At 48.1% G+C, this 23961-nt stretch overlaps 1 protein-coding gene across 2 annotated transcripts in view; it reads right to left on the reverse strand.

Moving 5' to 3' along the window:
- Positions 1-7780: 7780 nt before the first annotated feature.
- The window catches only part of TANGO2 (transport and golgi organization 2 homolog), a 147691-nt gene continuing 131510 nt past the window's right edge, over positions 7781-23961 (reverse strand). For both annotated transcript variants that reach the window (XM_056821399.1, XM_056821398.1), the window contains exons 8-10: positions 12020-12124; positions 8736-8851; positions 7781-8175 (exon numbers count right to left, since the gene is read on the reverse strand). In XM_056821399.1, the coding sequence (XP_056677377.1) occupies positions 8144-8175; positions 8736-8851; positions 12020-12124 (253 nt within the window). In that variant the 3' untranslated portion in view covers positions 7781-8143. The remainder of the gene's footprint in view (positions 8176-8735; positions 8852-12019; positions 12125-23961) is intronic.

Here is a 23961-nt window from a genome sequence, read left to right on the forward strand (position 1 = left end):
TGTCTCTCTGTCTCTGCCTCTGTCTCTGTCTCTGTCTCTCTCTCTGTCTCTCTCCCTCCCTCCCTCCCTCTCTCTCTCTTTCTCTCTCTCTCTCTTTCTCTCTCTCTCTCTGTCTCTCTGTCTCTCTCCCTCCCTTCCTCTCTCTCTGTCACTTTCTGTCTCTCTCTGACTCTCTGTCTCTCTCTCTCTGTGTCTCTGTCTCTCTCTGTCTCTCTCCATCTCTCTCCCTCCCTCTCTCTCTGTCTCTCTCTCCCTCTCTTTCTCTCTCCATCTCTGTCTCTGTCTCTGTATCTCTGTCTCTGTCTCTGCCTCTGCCTCTGTCTCTTTCTTTCTCTGTCTCTTGCTCCCCCCCCCTCTCTCTCTCTCTGTCTCTCTCTCTCTGTCTCTTTCCCTCTCTCTCTCTGTCTCTGTCTCTGCCTCTGCCTCTGTCTCTTTCTTTCTCTGTCTCTTGCTCCCCCCCTCTCTCTGTCTCTCTCTCTGTCTCTCTCTCTGTCTCTCTCTCTGTCTCTTTCTCTGTCTCTCTCTCCCTCTCTCCCTCTGTCTCTGTCTCTCCCTCTCTCCGTCTCTCTCTCTCTGTCTCTTTCCCTCTCTCTCTCTGTCTCTCTCTCTGTCTCTGTCTCTGTCTCTGTCTCTCTCTCTCTGTCTGTCTCTCTCTCTGTGAAGGTCAAGGGAGAAAAATAAAAATAAAGTGGCAAAGAGTTATGAGGAATGCTGTGCAGACAGGTGGGGGACAGATATGGATGGATGAACAGTGAGGAGGAGGAATGCCAACAGCTCCCCGGCTAGGGCCTCACCAAAGGGACAGGGACAGCTGGATGCCTCGGTCTCCTGTGTCTTCCCTCCTCCCTTCTCTGCTTCATCAAAGAGCCCCAGAGCATAGAAGCAGAGATTCCTGAGACTCCTCATGGAATTGGACTCTGGCTGGGCAGGAAGCCCCACTTTGATGGTCCTGAAGGGGCTCCATCTCCATTGCATCTGAAGACCTCCAGGGCGGGGAGCTCACTACCTCCTGGGGCAGCAAGAGTTCCATGACCCAGAAAAGAGGAATGACTTTTTTGGAAAGCTCTTCTCGTGCTTATTGTTACCAGATTTCAGGATCGTGATCTCATTGTTGTAAAGCCTGTTTCCAGTTGCAAGGCTAGATTTCACCTGCAGGGACCGATCCTGGTGTCAGAGGAAAGTGTCCTGAGGAGGCCCTATGACCCTGCTGTCCTGCCCAGGAGCAGGACTGGCAGCAGCAAAGGCCTGCAGTATTTAGAGGATGGGCAGACAGGAACGGTTAGAGGTGGCCCATCCTGGGTTACACTAGCTCTCCCAGAAGGGTATGGGGAAGGCCAGTGGGTGGACCTGGAGATGCTGTGTGTCCCTTCATGGCTATATTGCCTGTGACCACAGAGCTGGAGCATTGGCCCCTGGAGAGGGTCCATGGTGATGAGATGGGGATGAGGGGCAGCTGGATGGCTCAGTGGATTGAGAACCAAGCCTAGATATAGGAGGTCCTGAGTTCAAATCTGATCTCAGACACTTCCCATCTGTGTGACCCTGGGCAAGTCACTTGACCCCCATTGCCTAGCTCTTATCACTCTTCTGCCTTGGAGCCAATACATGGTATTGATTCCAAGATGGAAGGTGAGGGCTTAAAGAAAAAGAAAACCACTCTTTGGCCACCCTCTAATGCTGGACGCGTCTTCTTCCACGGTCTCTGACACTGGGTCAGGAGAAGCAGGCGTACTGCTTGCTTTGCCCTCCAAAACCTCAACCTTTCCCCTTTGACCCCCTGTCCTCACCCAGATCAATGGCCTTATGCATAGACTGGGGATGGTTCTCTCCCAGACCCCCGAGGTCAGGGCTTGCCCTCATCCTCGGAGATTTCAGTGTATATGGCGATTCCCCTCAAGCATCCCAGCCTCTCCGTTGTTCATCAGCCTCCTCAGTTCCCATGAGCTGCATCTCCGTCCCACCTCAGCCAGCCACAAAGATGGACCCAGACGCAATGTCCTGGGAATCAGGAAGAGGCAGAGTGACCAGAGATTATGGTGAGGATGGAATGAGAGGATGGACTGGCTTCCCCATGGCGCCATGTTGGATCCCTTTCCCTCCCTCCCTCCCTCCCCTCCCTCCCTCCCTCCCTCCCTCCCTTCCTTTTGTGTGTCTTCCCCATTAGACTGTAAGCTCCTTGGGGGCAAGGACTGCGCTCCTTTCTCCATATGTGTATCCTGAGAGCTTGGCACAGTCCCTGACACATAGCAGGATTCTCCACTAAAGTCCTTGTCACTGTCAAATCTTTCAACATCAGAAACAAAGATTTTATCAAGGAAGCCGCACTCCAGGCCTGCCCACTTTGCTGCCACACTCTCGTGGCTGTGACTTCCCTTTGACTGGCAGAGGAAGCCTTCCATATGCGGCACCATTAGAATGGGAGCTTCTGCTTCTTCTCCTAAACCCTCAGTCTTGGAATCAACATTGGGCATTGGTTCCAAGGTAGAAGAGAGAGAAGAGTGAGGCAAGGTGGGTTAAGTGATTTGCCCAGGGTCATACTGTATGGGAGGTCAGATTTGAACCCAGGACCTCCTGTCTCCAGGCCTGGCTCTCAACCCACTGAACCACCATTTGGCTTGCATTCATCATCTCTTTCTAAATGACATCCCCCCCCCTTCCCCATTGATCCTCTCTGCTCTTATTGTCTGGAGGCTGAACAATGCAGGAGGAACCTTTGCAAAGGAGGCTACCTCGCTTCACTCTAAATTTATTATCAATACAAATTCAGATCCTGGCTGCGAAGGGTTGAATTTGATCAAAAGCTAGTGCACAGTTTATTAGTTTCTTAAACTCAAAACTCTTAGTTTATTATTAGGAAATACGCATAGGAAATAGGAAGGAGGAAAGTGAAAGTAATCTTACAATAGCTTGTAACTATACCCCAGATCCCAATCCTAACTAAATTCCTTTAAAAAAAACCCTAAATCTATCTGCCTCAGAGGGCAGTATCTTCTGTTAGGCTGAAGCCCTCGCCTACTCTCCTATTCTCACTACCTAATAATATAACCACTATCTATCTACCTTATCTACCCAAGCATATCAATAATCAAAAAGGCTATAAATTTGGCAGTGGACTCCCTCTCCTCCATTCTCCATCTCACCCCAGGAATGCAGTCCCCTCTTTCCCTCATCCTTTGCTCCAGACCCTGAAGAACACCTGGTCCTTCAGGCCAAGGTCGATCCCTCCAATTTGGCCCCTGATCTGCTACTTCACTCTTTCTCTAACTTTCCCACAATTTTATAATAACAGGCAGCATTTTAGATCATACTTTGTTACTTTATTATCTCATTGAATCCTGACAACAACCAAGGGAAGGAAATGCTATTATTATCCCCACTTTACATATAAGTGAAGAAACTATGGCAGGCGGAGTTTAAATGACTTGCCCAGGGTCACACAGCTAATTTGGTGAGTTTCTGAGGTCAGATTTAAAGTCAGTTCTTCCTGACTCCAGATGGAGTGCTGCTCTATGCTCTGCCACACCCAGCTCACTTCTCCCCTGGCCACACTACTTTGGGACTTCTCCCCCATGCTCTAGGAAGTTCACTATTGGGATGGCCACATCTGTCTTGGCCACCTCATGCTCTGTGATTGGAGAATGGAGTCATGAACTGCAAACCTGTTGAGAGAGAGAGAGAGAGAGCCCAGTTCAATCATCTGACTTCTCTGATTCTTGCCTTGCTTCCCCCCCTCCTTTCCAGCTTTGTATTTGTATTCCCTCAACTTAGTGCAATGCTTAGCACGTAGTAGATGCTTAATAAATGTTTATTGATTGACCTGAATGCCTTGAAGGAGACATGTTGTTAGTATTTTGTTATGTCTGACTCCTGGTGACTCCATATGGGGTATTCTTGGAAAATACACTGGAGTGCTTTGCCATTTCCTTCTCCAGTGATTTTGACAGATAGGGAAACTGAGGCCAATAGGGTAAGTGTAAAGATTAAAATTGAGGGGAGATGGGGAGACTGAGGCAGGTAGAAATGAGTTTCTCTCTGCAAGGAGTATTATATTTTTTAGAGGTTTATTAAAGGATAAAGATTAAAGAATATACAAGTAAGAAACATGTGCCTAGGCCAGAGGCCTAGACAAAATAACCTCACATCATGCAAGAGACAGCCTGCTCCAAAACGGAAGTCCAAAAAGAGCCAAGAGCCCCTCAAAAGCCTTTGAATCAGTTTAAATACCTTCTCGATCTCGGCCCAGGTGAGATTACAAGGCATTCTGGGGAAGTGGAGCAAAGGCTCATGGGAATTGTAGTCCTGTATTCGAGTCTATTTTTTTACATAAGATGACTTGCCCAGAGACACACAGCTAGGAAGTATCTAAGGTCAGCTTTGAATATAGGCTCACCTAGGTTTGACTTTTTAGCCACTGAGCCCCCCAATTTGGAATTTTCTTGGCAAAAATGCTGGAGTCATTTGCCATTTCCTTCTCCAGTTCATTTGACAGCTGAGGAAACTGAGGCAAACAAAAGGCTGTGAAATGGATACCAGGGGCTGTACTGACCCTAGAGGCAATAGGGAGGAGCTGAAGATTTCTGAGCAAGAAAGTACAGATCAGACCCAGCTTTTAGGAAGATTATTTTGGCCACCGCATTACCACTGGGTGACTGTCCTGGGCTATTTCCTTGTTCAAAGGCTACGACTTAGTCAGAGGGTTGCTCTAGAAAGCAAGCTCTGTTGACCTCTGCCTTGGTCCAGCCTCTCTCCAATGTCCTGGCCATTGTGGATGCCATCATCTAGAAGAGACAATGACAAGCCAGGGTGTCCACAGGAGGGCAGCCTGGAGGGGGAGAAGGCTGCAAATCAGGCCACATGGGGATCAAAAGAAGGACCAGAGAACCCTTGAGAAGCCCCAGCAGGGAGGTGATAGTGGTCTTCAGGGAGTCCCTGACCTGTTAACACAAGCTCCCTTGTCACCTCCACCTCCCTGGCTCCTTTCCCAAGCCTACTTCAAATGCCATCTTCTGCAAGAAGCCTTTCCTGGTGATTCCCTCAGTCTCTCATGTGTACATTCTTGCTCCCTGGGTTGTCTCCACCATTAGTCCATGGGCAGCTTGAGATCAAAGGCTCTCTCTTCTCTCTCCTTGTTTCCAGCACTTAGCCCAGAGGAGAGAATACATGAGGCAGCTAGGGAGACGCCACAGTGTGCAGACTGCCTGGATTCAGGAAGACCTTAGTTCAAATCCAGCCCCATTGCCTAGCCCTTACCACTCACTTTTCTGCCTTGGAACCAAGGCACGGTATTGGCAAAGATACTGGAGGGGCAGTCCGTTGCCTTCTCCAGCTCCTTGTGACAGGTGAAGAGGCTTTCTGATTTCAGGGTCCGACTTCAATCCATTGTGTCACCTAGTATCCTAGGGTACTAGGGAACCATTGGTGGTTCCTTCTTCCTTTTCAAAGAGGACCAATGATATAGGGGGAGGGATGATGTCTTGACTTGTATAAAGGAGGTAGAGTTGTATAAAGTCATCAGCCTCACTCTCTTCTGGAGTCATCAAAGTCTAGTGGCAAGGCAAAAGCTAGGTGGCACAGTGGCTAGGGAGCTCTGGATCAGGAGGACCTGGGTTCAAGTCTGACTTCAGATACTGCCTAAGTTGTGTGACCCTGGGCAAGTCACTTAACCCTGTTTGCCCAGCCTTTACCTTTCTGAAGTTGTTCCTGGTGTTGGGGGTTCAGGAAGGATACCTTCTGTGAGAATGCAAGACTTTGAAACTTGGCTTAAAAATAGAGAGAAATGTATTAATTTGGAAAGTCATGTTGAATCTGACCAGGAAGCAGCATAGGTGGAACAGCATGGGTGGAAGAGCTGCTCCTTGGGAGGACCGCAAGACAGCATGAGTGGAGCAACCCAGTTGCTCCCAGAATGCCTCCATTCTGGGGGGTTTATATTCTTTTACAGCAGTGAGGATGGGTCTCTGGGGCAAGGGGTTGGGGAGGAGGTTTGCCCAAAGGCATGGGGTGGTTCTCTGATTTGGAGGGCCAATGGACGAGGTGTGTGTCTTTGTCCACCTCAAATCAATGGGACAACCCCAGGAGGATGATCCTCTCAGGGTCAGATGTTTTGGGTTGGGATTCAGAGGGTGTGTGTAGGGAGCAGAGGAATTTCTCTGATAATAGTTTGCCTGAGTTTCTGGGGGCTCAATGCCCAAGCCACTGGGGCAGAAAGTAAGGGCTCAAAAAAGGACAAAAGTCAAGATGACTGTTGATGGCCCTGGATGCAGTGGGCGCCCTTAGTATCTTCAGTGTCTAACCAAGCTCTAAGGACTCCATAGCACCTGCTTCAGCCAACCTTCATGGCCATATTGGAACAACTCTCATCCACCCAAAACGTCTTCACGTGCTGGAGACAGACATCTCTCAAACTCCCCAGTGGGGCTGAGGCCTGGGAGTTCCCCTCACCCTGGCTTAATTTACCTTCCGAGAGGGTTCTACCAGTGTATGGCCACTGTGCGTGGTACACTTTCTTGGGTGAGTGTTGGGTGCCAGATGGATACCAAAGATGGCCAAGCAAGCCACTCGAAGGACTGGTCCTCCCAGAGTGCTGGTCTACCCAGAACCTTAGGTAAGGAACCAGAGAAGGAGGACAGGTTTGGGTGTGGGCAAAGGCCTGAGTTTTCAAATGTGGAGACTAAGGTTCTTCTCTATTTCCCTTCTATTGGCCAAAATAAAGTAGCAAAGAGGAAGGATTTTTCTGCTGACCCAGAACCTAACAAAAGCAGGAATTAGGGCTTGGAAGTTGGAGGATTAATTTAAATTTGTTTGCATATGAACCAGAGAGGAGGTTCCTTAAGAATTTCTAACTGTCAGATAATGGTTTGGAACTAGGGAATGTGATTCAGCCCAGGACACAGAAAGTCAAAAGAAAAGAAAAGATTCAAATCTTAGCCTGAGGGCAACACCCTGCAGCTAGAATGCTGGGCTTGGAATCTGGAAGACTCATCCTCCTACATTCAAATCTGGTCTCAGACACTTCCTAATCCTATGACCCTGAGCAAGTCACTTCACCCAATTGGCCTGCCTCAGTTTCCTTATCTGTCAGAGGAGCTGGAGAAGGAAATGGTGGACTGCTCCAGCATAGAATCTTTGCCCAAGAAAGCCCCAAATGGAGTCAAGAAGAATCAGACATGACTGAATGATCGAACGTCAACAACATATGAGGTTTAGATTTAGAAACTACAGATGTTTAGCTTGGAGAAAAGGGGACTTGGGCAGGTCTAGGCATTTTATCTGTATTTGATGGGCAGTGGAGATTTGGCCCTACAGGGCAGGATTGGTATTAAGGCAAATTCTGGCTGGATATAAAGAAAAACTTCCAAAGGGGCAATCCAAAAGTGGAATGTGCCAACTTGGAAAGGTGGAGGAGGAGGAAGAAGAGGTGGTGCCCCTCCTAGGGCTGGCAGCTCAGGGGAATTCTTATTCAGTAATTGGTTGGACTAGAGGACTGTTCCACCTCTGAGATTCTGGGCCTTTGGTCCAGGAGGTTTCTGATTAGACGTGGGAGTTTTATCATCTACTAAATACTTTTCTTGAAACCACCCCTGTGGGAGTCCAAGTTCTATACTTTGTTTTACAGATGAAGAAACTGAGGCTCAGACAGGGCTTCTGTGGCTGGACCAAAGTTACCTGGGCTACCACCTTTCAGGGCTAAGACTCATGGCCAGGCTTCCTATTGTCAACAATGTCAGTGCTCTTTCCAAAGATGCCGCACTCCATCACTCTGACTCTTTCACTCATCGCATTTTCATTAAGCATTTTATTATCAGCTTTTCAGATTCCAAAGTCATATTCCTACTAATGTTCTGTCTCTTGGGGAAAAGTGACAGGCCAAGGAGGCCAGATAGCCCTGGCCCGAGGTATTAGCCTGGAGAGCAGGGTCCTCCTTTCCTCCAGTGACTGAAGGACTGACTTCAAGAGAGTTGTTGAGGGAGCTCAGAACAACAGGCACAACTAAGCAGAAGCAGAAATGACTTCACAGATGTAAATGGCAGTGCAGAAAGCCTTCCTCTCACTCTCCAGAGTCCTGGGCCCTTGACAGTCAGGCTGGTTTGGTAGTTTTCTGAACCGGCTTTCCTTGGGATCTTACAGCGATTTCATTGGAAGTTTATTGTCCGTGATTAAATGATACCAAGGGGCCTAGCAGAAACAAATGAAAGGAAGTTGTGTTGTTTTCACCCAAAGGTTTCCTATGATTTTGATTCAATTAAAGGGAGATCAGGGTGGCTAGCAGCTGAGCCAAGTGGAAAAAGCCAAAGTATTTCAGAGGAAAAGTCTGGTCTGAAAAACATGGCGGCCCTCTTCCAATGCTTCTCCCTTCTTTGTGCTCACAAAGTCCTCTCAAGGGGCGAGGAGTGGAGGGGGGGTGTCTATAGTGTCAGGGCCTAGATTTGTAGGGAACCCTGACCTAGCCTACAATGAGTGGCCAGTTGAAATACCAATTGGCTGATCGCCATCACCATCGTCCACAAACTTTAGGCCAAGTTGGCAACTGGACACTTACAAGGAATTCTTAAGTGGCAATAAAGAGATTTTAGAGGCCGGTCAAATTCTGACTTGGAATACTCTCTCTTGGGTTCTTGGTGCTTGCTTAAGCAGCTTGCATCACCCCCTAGTTCTGGGATTAGTAGAAAGTGGTCACAGGAGTGGCTCTGTTGGGTGTCTTTGATTGGGGCCTATTCAAATGCAAAGCTATTAACCCAGCAGCTGGAATTGGTAGGTGTTGGTATTCCAGTGGGTGACATCCTCATCAATCATGCTGCGTTCAGTGAAGGTGACATTCCCTTCCGCATCAATGAGAACAATGGTGTTTGTTCTGAAAGAAAGCAAAGGGAGAGCCAGTTAATCCAGCTGCCTCCCAACCCTTTCAGGACCCCCTCCCCCCCCCTTCTTCTCTTTCTCTCCCAACCGCTGGGAATCTGGGTAGTGACCAGTGAAAGAGTCAGAAAGCAACTGGGATGAAAATGAGCTCCTGGTGGAGAACAGAAACACCATTGCGGGGTTCAGGGGGTTTGCAACAACTGGTCAATCCATGGACCTCACAGAGAAATCCCCAAAGTGACAAAGATCAAGAGCCAAGAGTAGGGACTTGAGGATGAGAAGTTTTAATACGGATGAGTGTGTGCAATGAACCTTGGAGAGAAAACTGAGTTTGGGGAGAAATTGGCCAACACAAATCAAGTGAGGCACACCGGCCCTGGTGGCTTATTTACTTCAAATTCTTTTCTAAAGAGCTTTTTTCTTTCAAGTGCTGACACATCTTTCTACCTCAGTATACCCAGGAAAACCCTGCTAAAGGCCTCCTCTGAGACCTTGGAGAGTTTCTGGGCTAGGGAGAGACCTGGCTTTCTCCTGATGAGAAGATCCTAGTAGATAGAGCACATTTCCGTGATTGTCTTGTCTTTCTATCCTAGTTCAGTGATGGTGAACTAGGGGTAGGTGATGTGAGAAATGTCCTTAGGCACAGGTGGAGAGGGGGAGGGGAGTAGCGTGTCCCTCTGGTTTTCTATGAACAAATTCTGGCGAATTCTGTGCTGGGGCAACAGTGCCTGTGCCCACAGACAGGGCTCTGAGTGTCCCCCCGGCACATGTGCCATAGGTTAGCCACTGTGGTCCTAGCTCTTCTTGGCTATCTGTTGCCAGATGCTCAAGCCCATCACAGCTTCTCTGAGTGTCTGACATTTTTGAGCTCCTCCTTTACTGTTCCAGGACTCCTGGTCAGACACCACAATTGGCCCAACATGGAAAACATGTGCCTAGCCCTGTGCCCCTCAGTCAGAGATAAGCCTGTCCAGACCTCAGGCTGTTCAACCCTGATGGGTGAGCCATGAATCTGACATCAGAGGCTTTGAGTGTGAACTCAGCTCTTCAAGGACTTACTCTTGGGTGACTGTGGAAGTCAGTTAACCTTTATTGAGCTGGATTTCCTCGCCAGTCAAATTAGGACGCATAGAAAAGATCTCTAAGGTTCTTGTGGGCTGGAGAGTCTAAGACTGACAACCCCATTTTAGGAGACCCCAAAGTAGCCCTTGTCCCTGACAGCGTGCCTTCTAGAAACCCTTATTGCCGACTGAACAATAAACCATCCAGAACCGCTGAGTCCTCCGATAAGAGTGGCCGACGCCGTAGAATCTTAAATACTTTTTTGCCTTCTTAGTAGCTCTTATTGTATCTGGGCCTCTCCCAGGTAGTCTGGATGCTGGCTTCATCGCCGTTCCAATGCAGTCTGTTCTTCCTTGGTTAGGGTCCCTCAGGTAGAACTAGAACCCCGACTTCCTTTGTTCGGTGGAAATTCCCATCACTGGAGTCTTTCCTGGAGCCCGTGTTCCCAGAGTCCAAAGCGGCGGCTCCGTGTGGTGGCCATAAGAACATGGTCGCCCTTGTCCTGGCTGAAGACAGGCTCCATCAGAATGGCTTTGGTGGGGCTGTTTTCTCAGTCACGAGAGCAGCTGGCGGCATGGTGGGGAGAGCTCTAAGCATGGAGTCTGAAGACCTGAGATCAAATCCTGCCTCACACTTGCTAACTGGGAGATCCACTTCTACCTGCCTCCAGTGGCGTCAGACTCTTTGTGACCCTATGTGGGCTTTTCTTCACTGACTCCTTCTGCAGCCCATTTGACAGAGGAGAAAATGGAGGCAAACAGGATAAAGGGGTGAAGTGACTCGCCCAGTCACTCAACCAGGAAGGGTCTGGAGTTGAAATCAGGAGGAGTTGCTGTCCGTTGTGCCACCTACCTGGAGATATCAGTAGTACCTCCCTTCCCCCCCCCCCCCCCCCCCCCCCGTTTTTGTGAGGGTCTATTGAGAAAATCATTGTAAAGTGCTCCAGAAACTCTAGAAAAGCTATTATTGTTTCTAGACTCCTGCCAGGCTGTTTCCACTCCCTTTCTGAGGGCTGCCTACATAGGAAGGCCCCTGTCCTCTTCCGGCCTCGTCTTCCCCGGGAGCCCCCCAGCACCCACAGAATGGCACAGCAGGGCCAAGGGGTGGGATGGGACCTCCTGGGAAGGTCTGGTTCCTTCCGTGGGCTCCCTGGGCCTGGGGTTCGGCCCACAGGTGGTCCCTGGGTGAGATCCTCATCTCGCCTCCAGACCGACTAGCCCAGCCTCCTGCTCCTTTGCCTCCTTCTCCCAGACTCTCTCCTCTGGGGCCTTCTGCCCTTCTACACCATCCCACCCTCCTCAAGGGCCAGTGCTGGGGGCTGTGAAAGGGGTACAGCAAGAGCTCCCTTAAAGGACGCTCTTCTAGTCAGGAGACGCCTAAAACGGCCTGAGAGCTCTGCGCCTGGCCTGCAGCGGATGGAAGAGGGCCCAGCTTTGCTCTGCCTGGCCTCAGAGGACATGCCTGGGAGGGGGGAGGAAGGAGGATCATTGGAGGACGAGTGATCCGCACTGGGAGGTCCCGGAGCCAAGGCTGTCCCTGGAGGGACATCTTGTACTGGGCCTTCCCCCAGGTAGCCGCAGAGATTCCCTTCTGCCTTGAAGGTTCTGTTTGTGAATCCAGTTAGATTCGTCCTGCCAGCCTTTCAGTCCTCCTGTGGGAAAAGCAGACTAGACTCTGTTGGTGGGGAGAGCCTTGGGAAAGCCTCTGAAGGGGGTGGGCTTGCTTCAGCTCTGTCTGAGCCATGAGCCAGAGAGCCAGGGAGGGAGCGAGGGAGTCAGGCCACCCCCAGAGCCTGGCTGGGCTCTGCCCCGCTGCTGCACGCGGATGCTCTTCTCTCTAGCCAGGAAGTCCTCCTGAGGGCCCAGATAGCAGGGATCCCCCTCGGCTCCTCTGCGTTCTTGTGCCTCTTGTGGTCTTTCCAGTGACTTGGGCTTAAGTCTCGCCCCTCCTTACTAGAGCCCGGGCAGGGATTTCCCCTCTGTAGCCCCCAGTGCCACGCACAGTGCCGCGAATAGAGAAGAAGCTTAATAAACGTTTGTCCAATGAAATGATGAATCGACGCACACTACCAAGTCAACGCCATCCGTTCCTTTTGCTTTACCTCGTGCCGTATCCTGGGCAGCGCACACACACGGCGGCGTATTTATTCAGGATGGGCAGCACATAATCCTTCCCCTGGTCTTCAATGGCAGGGTCTGGCAACTGGCTGGAGAGACACAAGATATTACTACCACGTTTCCAGCACCCCGACTCCCACCCCTTCGGATTTCCCTTTTCCCCAGGGCCCTGGTCATCCTCCTGTCTTGTCTTGGTCACAGCACTCTTCTGTTCCCCAAACTCCGGGTTTTCTTACCAACCAGCTCAGAGGCTGATCCCAGGCATTCAAGACCCTCCATCCTTTGCCAGGCTTATTTCTCTCCTATGAACCCTTTCCAACCTCCGGCCAAACTGGACAGCTCTCTCACTGTCCCTTCCCACCTCCACGCTTTTCCTCGTGCCTAGAATGTCTCTCTCTGGGGTGAGTAGAGGAGCCATCCTGTGAAACTTAACTCAAGTGTTGCCCCTTCCTGTAGGTAGCAACCTTTTAAGAAAATTTGGGTGTCACAAATCATAATAATTAACATTTTCCCAGTGCTTTAAGCACTTTTTAAATTAATTGTTTAAATCAGCAAAAATCCGTCTTCTCTACACTTTCTGCTACTTCTATTGAAAAAGAAAGAAAATCAAAACCCTCCTCATAAACTGTAAAAACAAATTCTGGAATTGGCCATGTCTAAATAAGGTTGCACTTTGCACTCGAGTCCATCACCTCTCTGGCAGGGGTGGGGAGCAGATTTCATGACTCCTGGAATCAGGATCAGAATTTTGCAGATCAGAATTCCTGAGTCTTCCTTCCTATCTTCCTTCCTGTCTTCCTGTCTTCCTGTCTTCCTTCTTTCCTTCCTTCCTTCCTTCCTTCCTTCCTTCCTTCCTTCCTTCCTTCCTTCCTTCCTTCCTTCCTTCCTTCTTCCTTCCTTCCTTCCTTCCTTCCTTCCTTCCTTCCTTCCTTCCTTCCTTCCTTCCTGTCTTCCTTCCTTCCTTCCTTCCTTCCTTCCTTCCTTCCTTCCTTCCTTCCTTCCTTCCTTCCTTCCTTCCTTCCTTCCTTCCTTCCTTCCTTCCTCTCTCTCTTCTTCTTTCTTTCTTTCTTTCTTTCTTTCTTTCTTTCTTTCTTTCTTTCTTTCTTCTTTCTTTCTTTCTTTCTTTCTTTCTTTCTTTCTTTCTTTCTTTCTTTCTTTCTTTCTTTCTTTCTTTCTTTCTTTCTTTCTTTCTTTCTTCCTTCCTTCCTTCCTTCCTTCCTTCTCTCTCTCTTCTCTTTTCTTCTTTCTTTCTTTCTTTCTTTCTTTTCTTTCTTTTCTTTCTTTCTTTCTTTCTTTCTTTCTTTCTTTCTTTCTTTCTTTCTTTCTTTCTTTCTTTCTTTCTTTCTTTCTTTCTTTCTCTTTCTTTCTTCCTTCCTTCCTTTCTCTTTCTCTCCTCCTTCCTTCCTTCCTTCCTTCCTTCCTTCCTTCCTTCCTTCCTTCCTTCCTTCCTTCCTTCCTTCCTTCCTTCCTTCCTTCCTTCCTTCCTTCCTTCCTTCCTTCCTTCCTTCCTCTCTTTCTTTTTCTTTCTTTCTTCCCTGACCTTCCATCTTAGAATCAATACTAGGTTTTGGTTCTAAGGCAGAAGAGTGGTAAAGGCTAGGCGATGGGGGTGAAGTGACTTGCCCAGGGTCACACAGCTGGGAAGTGTCTGAGGCCAGATTTGAACCCAGGACCTCCCATCTCTGCGTCTGGCTCTCAATCCATTGAGTCACTCAGCTCCCCCCCCCCCACCCCAAGGTCTTTCAAAGTTTTTTCTCTTCCCAATATTATTGTCATTCCATGAATTGTTTTCTTAGTTCTATTTGGTTCACTCTGCATTATTTTCATCTCTGTTATCATTTCTTACAACACAATAATCACATTTATATACCATAAATTGTTCAGTTATTTCACTTGATTGGCACCCCCTCGAGCTCCAATTTTTTTGCCTCTGCAAAAGTGATTCTAGAAATATTTTTGATTCTACTTTGTTTTGCTTAATATGAATCCCTCTTCCTTATTCTTCCCTTTTTATTCTCCCTCTTTTTTTGTTTCCCTGTTGGGTGAAATGTATTTCTGTGCTCAACTTTGTGTGTGTGTGTTCTCCCTTCCATTGACCACTTCAGATGAGAGTGAGGTTCAAATATCTCCTGCTCCCCTAGCTCCTTCCTCCTTGTTTCTATAGATTTCCATTTGAGTACCCCAGTTATATGAGATGATTTTCTCAGTTCTTCTTTTATTATCCCTCATTAGTGTATTCTTCTTCCTCTATCTTTCCATTCTTCTTTTAAAATCAAGACATAACAGAACAGAACCACTCTTAGCCCTCTAATTAATTAGCCTCCCTCTATAACTCCTGCGGAGTTCAGAGAACACATCTATTATGTCCCCAAACATAGAAGACTGCTGGCCAACTGCTGGCCACATTGTTGTTTGAATGACAAACACACATTTGCCTAACAGCTATTTTAAAGAGAACTCACACAAGGCAAGTGTACACATGGAGGTCAGAAGAAGTGAGACAAGGACCCTCTGAAGAACTATGGCATCAATTGTGAAACATGGGGGATACTGGTACAGGACATGCCCACGTCTAAGAATGCACTATGTTCTATGAGCAAAGCAGAATTGTAGCTCAAAAGAAAGGTGAGATGCATGAATTCAGAGACATATCCAACCCCAATGTTCACATGGGCTCTTTGTGCCCAACCAGTGGTAGAGCCTTCTGAGCAGTTGGTTGGATATACTGGACATCGACTCTGACATAGTGATGTTGTTTTGGTTCTCTTCGAGTACAAGGGACAACACCCTACCAACCTAGGATGGAAGTAGTTTATCCTGGGTTTCACTCTCCTTTTCATGTTTCTCTTAACTCCTTTGGGAGTACTGTTTTTGTTTTTGTTTTTTTCATCAGGAATGCTTGGAAGGTCTTTATTTCATCAAAGATCCATTTTTTCTCCCTATAGAAATTTTACTCAGTTTTGGTAGGCAAGTTATTTTTGGAAGTCCACATCCTTTGCCTTCTGGAATATTGTATTCCAAGCTCTCTGATCCTTTTTAGTAGTGACTGCAAAATCACATGTTGTGACAGAGTCTGGCACTAGAGAAAAAGTGCCAGGAGGAAGAATATGTGAAATTGATCACCTCAACAGGGGAGCGGCCCCAGGAGTGGAATCCTGCCTGCGGAGAGAAGATTCTGGCTGGGAGAATAGTGAAAGTCTCTTGGTCTTGAGAAGCCGAAGAGAGAAGGTGGGAAAATACTTTCTCTTGAGGGTTACCCACTTTTCCTGCTGGTGACTGGAAATCTTTCCCCCCAACACTTTCCAATTGAAGGGACTTTCTGAAGAGAAACCTGAACAGACTTTACCTCAGCTCCTGTTGCCCAGGGGTGAGTCAACCTGACTTTCTCTCAGGGGGCTCAGGCTGCCAAGGCCTGAGTTCCTCCCAAACTTGAGGAGGGAGGAAAAGGGTTTAGATAGAGACAGGGACCCCCTTTTCCCACTTTCCTTTTCCCATTCTTCCCTGCCCGTTATTTCCTTTTGTATTATCTGATTGAGTTAACATTAAAAGTTATCTGTTCCCCAAGCTGAGTGTGAGTGAATGGATCAAGGGGAGACCTTTTAGTCTCAAGTAGTGGAGGGGGAGACAAGAGGGGACAAGAGGGATAAGAGCAAATTGGGGAGAGCAGCTTTAGCTGAGGGGAGGCAGAAGGGGAAAAATCTTCAAACCCCCTCTCCTCTCTCTGAGCCAACCTGTTATATCTGCTGTCTCCCCTGAACCCTGCTTTGAGAAGGGGGTTCTCCTCTCTTTCTCCCTCTCCAAACCAAAAGTCCAAGCTTCCCTCAGGGCACAAAACTTCCCTTCTTTTTATTTTTTTAAGACAGCACTCCAGATTTAAAAGAACCCCATTTATTAAAAAAAACCCCCAACCCTTTAGTGACTAACTGTCACCAACTGTCATCAACTATCAGTTGTGAAGTTGTTGTCAATTACAACTCCTGAGGCTAACAGCCTTTATCACTGACTCTGCCTAGCAGTTTCCATACAGGATCAAAAACCTCTTGATTCCTGGGGGGGGGGGGGGGGAGCGGGGTAGAGAACAAGTCAGTTACCAACTACCACTCTGGTCAGTTACAAAACTGAGAGAGAGAGTCTATTGTAAAAGGGAAGCTGTAGTAGGGCTGTCAGCGATAGGATCTAGCCATCTTGGATCCTATCTAGCTCGAAGCAAAGCGTGTGGGGACAACAACCATTTTCTAACTTAACTCCTGGCAGTTAGAGCCTAGAAAAGATCTAATGGGAAACATGTTACAATTAATACTTTGGTCTTCTGTGCTAGGAATAATTGCCATTTATTGGGGCTACTACATAATATGGTGGCAGGGATGATAGACAATGTTCTGGGGACATTAACCAGTATAACTATGGGATGAACACAGTTGCCAATGAATTGAATTATCTAGATGTAAATTATCTCTGGCAAATCATACTCCAAGTCTATGTTGTGTTCATGGTAGTGACTAACATCTTAAAGAATATCAAAGCTGGTGCCGACCTGATCTTCCAAAAGAAAATTGTACATGCTCTAGTCATAGATAATTGATTACAGACATAGCTTGGTCAGATCCCTATTATAACTGAGATGTACCAGGATTACATGCAGAGAAAACAAGGCATGGGGAAGGGAACTGACGAGGAGACTGGGGACGTGACAGGACAGACTAATAAGGATGATGCCTTGCCAATAATATACAATAATATACAGGCACCAATGAATGCATATGCTAACAATCTTGCAAATGCATCAAGGGCTGAAAAGATTATGCCTTTGCGTGATGTAGCTAAGGTCACTGATAACTCTGGCATTTTACATGCAAAGGTTCATAAGTCATTCACCACCCATGACTTAGAGTCTTTTTTTTTTTAACCCTTACCTTCCGTCTTGGAGTCAATACTGTGTATTGGCTCCAAGGCAGAAGAGTGGTAAGGGCTAGGCAATGGGGGTCAAGTGACTTGCCCAGGGTCACCCAGCTGGGAAGTGTCTGAGGCCAGATTTGAACCTAGGACCTCCTGTCTCTAGACCTAGTTCTCAATCCACTGAGCTACCCAGCTGCCCCCTTGACTTAGAGTCTTTACGTAAACGTATACCTAAATTTTTATTTGAGCCTCATCTCACAATTAAAGAACTAAAGAGAGCATTTCACCTCTATGAACCAGATTTTGAGGAAGTAGAAATTCTTTTATCTGAACTTTTTACACCCCAGGAACATAAAAATTTTATTGAGCAAACTAGAAAAGATTCTTCACTCACTAGCTGACCAGAAGTTTTTGAGGATATGGATTTTTCTAATCCAAGATCAATGGCTTATCTAAGAAAATGCAGTGAGGATCTATTGCAGGGAATGAAGCAATTGTCAGAAAGACCCAATGCATGGGGAAAATTTGACAGATTATCCCAAGAAAAAAATGAACATCCAAGCACATTTATTGATCGCATTATTGAAAAAACTGAGGGATTGTTAGGTTTTAGCCCTGATTCAAAAGACTCAGAAGTACATGTGAGGAGACAAGGGCTGTGATAAGTACATGAGTGATTTCTTCAGGAACTATTACCCTAAGTTTGACACCATCTCACTTAAGGAACTTAGAGATACTGCCACCTATATTCATGATAATGAAGTAGATCAAGAAAAAGAAAAGGATGGTCTAAAGAAAAAGCTCCAAGAGACCTCTGAAATATTAAGGCAGAAAGAATCAGAGGAGGTTAAGAACCTGGCTACAATTAAGATATTTAACAGACAACCCACACAGTATAGACAGACACCCCAAAGTCAACAGAGGATTCAAAGAGATACCAGGACTTGCTTTTTGTGTTCTCATCAAGGACACATAGTAAGAAACTGCCCGATGAAGCGTCACTATGAACAAGGCCAAAATAAGAGAGATGGGAAGGGTCAAAATGCATATTATCAGGGAAAAGTATATAATAACAAAAACTATGGGAGACAGGACTCTAATAGCAAGCAGTGTTGCTCTCACTGCAGACTTAGAGAATAGGAGACCCCAGACCTGAAATCCATGGAAGCAGCAATAGCTTCTGGAGCAAAACCCCGTTATTCAGATGTTGTAGTGAGGAATAATCATTATACCACATGATGCCAGGCTCTAGCATTATCTAGTAAAAAAGAGACGAATTTGGGAGGCACCCCAGGGAGGAAACATGAGAGCATAAGCATTAAGGGGAAAAAGGGAGCTGGTAGAAAGGAAAAAGAAAACTTTAAAATTTTAGTGGTGGAGAAACAGATAGTTGGGCAAGATGCTAAGGGAAGCAACTTAATTACAAAACAAAAGTCTATCATTGAGGGGGGAAATGAAATTGCACAGATAATAGAAGACATGAAACATGACATTTATGGTTCGCAATGCATGGGCACACAAAACTGCATGGAGAAAAGCAAAGAACAGATTAAATCCTTTTTGGAAAGTTTTTTAGCTTGCAGAATGGATCTAGGCAGCGGAAAATCAAATGGGGCTAGCAAATCTTTCAAACAGCAACTTAAGTATCTGGACCATTCTGGCAAGATAGCTAAATGAGGCATTGTTGCAAGAGACTTTGGAGCTGATACATTTATACATCTAAGAGGGGAAAGAAAGGGAAATGAGGGGAGAACTAACTTAAACCCCAAAGCCAAAGACTTTTACCCATGAAATCCTATAACATTCAAAGATACCAGTCCTGGGGATGCGTTTAGTACAGATCAATACCAAACTTTCTTTTCTTTCTTTGCTTGGTATGGTCTAGGGCCCAAGACCCCTCCCCACCATTGACCTCTCCTAGGCTCGGATCCTCTCCTCAATCTGCCCCAAATCAGTGCCCTGGAACTGAATGATGAGTGACAGAGCTGCCAGTTTGCACCTAGTTCCTCCTCCTGTGCTGGATCTGGAGCCTCCTCTTTTCCTGCTGCAATTAGGAGCTATGGGTTTTTCTAAGCTGGAGCCCCCTTTTCTTTGGAGTTTGTAGGTGCTTGTGAGACTTTGTTCCTGGTTTGGAGGGGTGGGGAATGTTTTATAACAAGTATTTTTACTACTGTAAAAGGGAATTCTTAATCCCTTTCTCCAATTTAACTGGGGACCTGGAGGTTCTTTTACCATAGAGATCTGTAAAGACAGACCAGCCCATAGTGAAAGGAAGTAGAAGAGACAGAGAGAGAGAGGGCAGCTGGGTAGCTCAGTGGATTGAGAACCAGCCCTAGAGACGGGAGGTCCTAGGTTCAAATCTGGCCTCAGACACTTCCCAGCTGTGTGACCCTGGGCAAGTCATTTGACCCCCATTGCCTAGCCCTTACCACTCTTCTGCCTTGGAGCCAATACACAGTATTGACTCCAAGATGGAAGGTAAGGGTTTTAAAAAAAAAAAGAAGAGACAGAGAGACAGAAAATGAGGGAATAAGGGGATATAAAAGGTCAGCTTGAGGACTGAGTGGAGATTTTAGGTTTTTTGACCATTTTCTGGTTGGGAGGTGGTTGGACATTGGTCATTGGAGGTTGGTTGCTGATGGTGTGGGTTGGTGACTAGTTGGTGGTTAGTTGCTGGTTGGGAGATATATCTATATCTAAATCTAAATCTATATCTATATCTATATCTGTCTCTATATCTATTGATTCTACCTGGTGAGCTGAGCTGAAGGGTAATCAGCTAGACTTTCTCTAATGGTGGTTATAGGGTAGCTAGTTAGGTATTAGGCAATTTCTCTTTCTACCTCTTTCCTATATTTCCCTCCTTTTACTATATTCTCATTAAAATTAAAATTGTTAAAAAGCTGATCTCTTATTTTGTCAAACTCCTAATTTAACCCTTACACTACACCACCTTAGTGAATTCCTAGTTCTAAAAGCTAATTGCATTTGATTGCCTGGGTGATATCAAGAGATAACTGGGAAGCCCACAGGTGGGGGCTTCTGAACTATAGAAACAACTTCCATCACAGTTCAGGGTTGCCTGCAGAACTCAGAGGGGAGCTGCAGGGTAGCCACACATACTTTACAGACTGGCCAGGCATTGCGACTTACCCATGGTCACAAAGCTAATTAGTACCAGGAGTAGATCTGAACCTGAGTTTTCTGGACTAAGAGCAACACACTAGGCTTCATGGCCTCGCCTCTCTTTTGTACCTTTGATGCGCCTCCCCTGGATTGCTGAGTATGCGTTATTGGAAATGTAATCCATCCATCCCATTGTTCTGTAAGCACCAAGAGGCCAGAGGCCAGGCCTTTTCTAGGATTTTTTATTTTTCCTCAGTGCTGACCAAGCAAAGTGCTCTGAACATAATAGATGCTGTTAACCGCCTCATTTGGATGAGCGAGAGCAGAAGGAAACGTGTCTCTCAGAAGGCGAACCCTATCTCTTCAGCAGCGGTCTACCCTTTGGAAGCGGCTAACCTCCAAGGACCTGAGCTTTTGCTCTCTCAGCTTCTCCTTTGTTGGGGATCTAAATAGCTGACAATCCACTCTGGTGTCTGAGCTTTCTTCAAGGGTTTAAAAAGCAGATGGACACAACCTCTTTGAAGTCTCCTTGGGGAACCTCTAGGGATGTCCTGTGGTGACCTGGAGCTGACTCTGGTCTCCTGAAGATCCTCGCTGCAACGTGCCAGCCTTGGCAGGGGCAGAAAAGACTCCAGGGCCAGCGAGAGAGGGCAGTCTGTTGTCTGAGGACCAGTCTAGCTGGGCTGAAAGACGTATTCATTTTTGTGTCTACAAGAAAGCGTGAAGATCCTCATCTCCCTGTGCTCCAAGGACCACAGATCTGTGCTGGAGGGCATGCTCACACAGGAAGGGTCTTTCAGAGGGCTGAAGAGATTTGACTAAAATGGCAGTGAATAGTGAAGCAGCTCTGTAGAGAAGTCATTTGGACTGAAAGAGAATATAAGACTCCTGGATTTTGTTGTTGTTCAGCCATTTATAACTCTTTGTGACCCTTTTGGGGTTTTCTTGGCAAAGATCCTGGAATGGTCCACCTTTTCTTTCTCTACCTCTCACTGGGCAGGTGAGGAAACTGAAACAACCAGGGTTCAGTGACTTGCCCAGGGTCACACAGCTAAGAAGTGTCTGAGGCTAGATTTGAACTCGGGAAGATGAGTTTTCCTGACTCCGGGCCAGGTGCTGGGCACTACGGTACCGACTAGATGCCCAAACCTTGGGTAACAATGTTGGTTAGAGAATTAGATGTCCATGAGTTTGGTCAGGTATCACTTGGCTCTCCCTTCCCATACAATCAAGGCTCAAGTGATCAATTTCTATCACACATGACTACTGTGAGGTTTTCCTGGCCTCAACTGGATCTTAAACTTGGGTTAACAATCTGAGGATAAGACATAAGAGCTCTGCCTGGCTAGACAGCAGCTCCTTTGAAAAAGACCTGGACGTCTTAGAGGGCGGCAAGCTCTTTAGGAGTCAGTGGGGCAGACAGCAGCCAAGAAAGCTGGTTATATATCTGAGGTGGCCTCATGTGGAGCTCGGGGTTCAGTTTTACTGGGAGAAGAGTATCCCGGGGAGGCAGCTGGGACGGGAAGGGCACGATATTGAGAGCACCTGAAGAACCTGGAGAAGAAAAAGCTTTGGGACGCCCATCTCTGAAGATGTGACAGGCTGGCACCTGGGAGGGGGATGAGCCTTTCTCTGCGAGGGCCCCCCGGGCAGAAGAAAGCCGAGGGTGAAAGCTGCAGAGAAGCGCATCCATCGAGGTGAGGATGGACATCAGAGGACTACAAGGGGCTGCCTCGGGAGCTGCCGTGTTCTCCCTCATTTGAGACTTTGAATGATGGTCTGACAAGTGTTGTAAAGCCAGTCGTTGTAAAACGGAGCCATTTTGGCATCCAATAAATCAGAGCGATGGCCCCAAATGGATCATCAAAGCAGAGACAGGAGATGCATTTGGAGTAGGTGGAAAGTGGAGCCAGTGGTTGGGCAGGGTGGGGGAATGGCGCGAAATGGGACCCTATATGACACCCCTTTGGATACCTGAAGGCAGCTGCCATGCCCACACTCTGCTTTCTCTTCTCCGTGGTGAACTTCCCTGACTTTTTCTTAAACCCTCACCTTCCACCTCAGAGTCAATCCTGTGTATGGGATGGGTTCCAAGGCAGAACAGTGGGAAGAGCTAGGCCATGGGGGTCAAGTGACTCACCCAGGGTCACCCAGCTAGGAAGGGTCTGAGGTCAGATTGGAACCCAGGACCTCCTGTTTCTTGGCCTGATTCTCTGTCCCCTGGGCCACCTAACTTCTTTAAATGATCCTGGTGTGAAGGAACCTAGATTCTTCACCGCTTTGTACAAGTCATCGTCCCTCCTCCACTGGCCCTCGAATAGCTCTGGTCTCCCAAAGCTCAGCTCAATGAGGCCTTTCCTGATGCCCCTCGTCCCATCCGTTGCACAAGGTTCTTGGGTATTGCCGTTGTACATATTTAGGGGACCTGCTGGGGCTCTGAGAGGCACTTCCTCTTTTCCTCTTTCCCTTCCCTCCTGGTCTTCTCCAAGCCCGGCTTCTCCTCCTTGAGGGGGCTTTTCTTTGGCTCTTTCCTCTCTTCCGTAAGCCCAGAATTTCTGGCTATTATTTGCTTTTTTCCCAGGCTCAAGGCCATTGGAGGACCCTCAAGCCCACACAGTTCTGCCCTGTTAGGGAGTTTCTGTCAGACAAAAGGTGGGCCATAGCACCCCAGGACCCCGGAGTCTCGGGGGAGGGAATCTCTGGTCCTCAGACGGCTTTGGTGAGCTGAGCCAATTGAAATGGCAAACTTCTAGCCCATCTAGGATTGAGACAAGCTCAGGTTCAGGAACCACTCAGGAAAAAGGAACAAGCAGGGTATCCCAGCGCCCGTCCCTGGCCAAGCGTGAGGAAGAAGGGGACTTCACGGGGTTTGTGGAAGGCCTGTGGCCCCAGGCCTAGGCTGCCCTCCAAGTTCCCTCAGGGGCTCTCCTCCGCCTTTCCCTCCTCTGCAGCCCTGCTCTGCTCCTGAGGCGCCCAGGCTTTCCTCAGTGGTTCCGGAGTCCTACAGGCTGTGCGAGTCTGTTGTAAACCTGGACACGTCGTCGGTTGGTTCCAATCCGTTTCAGGGCTGAATCCAGCTTTCCAGGTGTGCTCTGAGCAGGGAAGGGAAGACTAGCTCCTTCCCTGCTGCCACCAGACATGCCTTGGGCTTGCCATCGTTGGGCCCTCCTCAGGGCCTTCTTACAGCTGTCCTTATATGGGAGGAGCGGCTTCCCTCTCTTCTGCCGCTCGCTTCTTCACCCTTCAAAACCTCTCCTCAGGGCCTGATGCTCTCTCACCTGTCCAGTCCCGGCCTCCTCTCTTCCCTGAAGCCTGGGCATGGCTCAGCTCTCTCCTCCCGCTCCTCTTCTCAGCCTTTCAGACACCTGCTCTCCTGGGCCTCTGCCGCACCCCCTCCAGAGGGCACCCTCTCCCCATCCCGCCCTTCAGCTCCCACGAATCAAGGGGCCGCTTCTGTCCCCCCACCCCCCGCCCTCCAAACTCCCCTCCCCCGCTGTCTGTCGAAGGACCCCACCTTCCCAGCTCCTTGGGCTCCAGCCCTGTCTCTCACCCCAGTCATAGGCCCCCTCCTCTCCCCTAACTGCCACCTGGACTCCTGCCCTAGCCTGGTGGTGGGTCTGAGTGTGTCTCCGCCCTCCGTGCGATGCCCCTCGCGTGTCAGCCTTAGGCTTCACAGCACCCCGTATTGACCCCCAACCCCTACACTGTACTCTGGATCCTGTGACGCCGGCCTCAGGGCTCCTCCCGACTCCTGCCACTCTCTGGGAGGCTCTCCTGCCCGTCTGGGCTCCCTGCCTCTCCTCCAGTCTGAGGCCTTTCCCGGCCTCCCCTCAGGCAGGGCTGTCCCTGGCTGGGTGATCTCTGAGCCATCCTCCCCGTCGAGTTTTGTCGTGGTGGATGGGAG

The sequence above is a fragment of the Monodelphis domestica genome, chromosome 3 (genome assembly GCF_027887165.1).
Source record: "Monodelphis domestica isolate mMonDom1 chromosome 3, mMonDom1.pri, whole genome shotgun sequence".
NCBI lineage: Eukaryota > Metazoa > Chordata > Mammalia > Didelphimorphia > Didelphidae > Monodelphis > Monodelphis domestica.